Consider the following 581-nt stretch of genomic DNA (forward strand, 5'->3'; position numbering starts at 1 on the left):
GGACGTGCCAGACGCTGCCAAACGCTGTGCCCTCATCACCGGCCCCAGCGCCATGCTGCGCCGCAAGCCCTCCAACGCCGGGGAGAAGGAGCCAGGACACAGGAAGGTGAGTTCTGGCGGCATTTGGATGCCCTTGGCCCACACGGATGTCCCTGTGCACCCAGAACTGTCCTCCAGGCTTGGGCTGGCATGGGATGCTGAGCAGAAGCACTGGTGTAGCAGGCTTGGGGCAGAGCCCCAGGGGCCTGGGACAGTGTGGGGGTGGCACTACTGTCAGTCCATCCCTGATGCCACCAGACACTGTGGCATCATCAGTGCATGGTCCTGGCCTTGTCCAGCTCCCACTCTGGCTTGCATGCTGGTGGGGAAAAAAACCCCAGGATCAGCATGGGCTGACAGCTAGGATGTTGGTGGGACCCATAGGGGTCTGCTGGGAAAAGCTGTGGCTCCTCTCCCCACAGGGTCCCCCTTGGCGTGGGTGGCTGCTTGCCATTTCCTGGGGGGACGTGGCTGTGGTGCTGGGCGCGCTGCTCCCAGCCTCGCTTACACAGCAAGGTGCTGCGGTTGGGGCTGCAGCTCTG

At 63.7% G+C, this 581-nt stretch overlaps 1 protein-coding gene across 1 annotated transcript in view; it reads left to right on the top strand.

Annotated features, from left to right (window-relative positions):
* Nucleotides 1-52: 52 nt before the first annotated feature.
* LOC103802789 (SAM and SH3 domain-containing protein 3-like) overlaps nt 53-581 on the top strand; it is a gene marked incomplete at its 3' end in the record, with an annotated part of 3204 nt that continues 2675 nt past the window's right edge. Inside the window, exon 1 of the mRNA XM_009075311.1 lies at nt 53-106. Within this exon, the coding sequence (XP_009073559.1) occupies nt 53-106 (54 nt within the window). The remainder of the gene's footprint in view (nt 107-581) is intronic.

This window comes from Acanthisitta chloris, unplaced genomic scaffold, assembly GCF_000695815.1.
Source record: "Acanthisitta chloris isolate BGI_N310 unplaced genomic scaffold, ASM69581v1 scaffold14515, whole genome shotgun sequence".
Classification (NCBI taxonomy): domain Eukaryota; kingdom Metazoa; phylum Chordata; class Aves; order Passeriformes; family Acanthisittidae; genus Acanthisitta; species Acanthisitta chloris.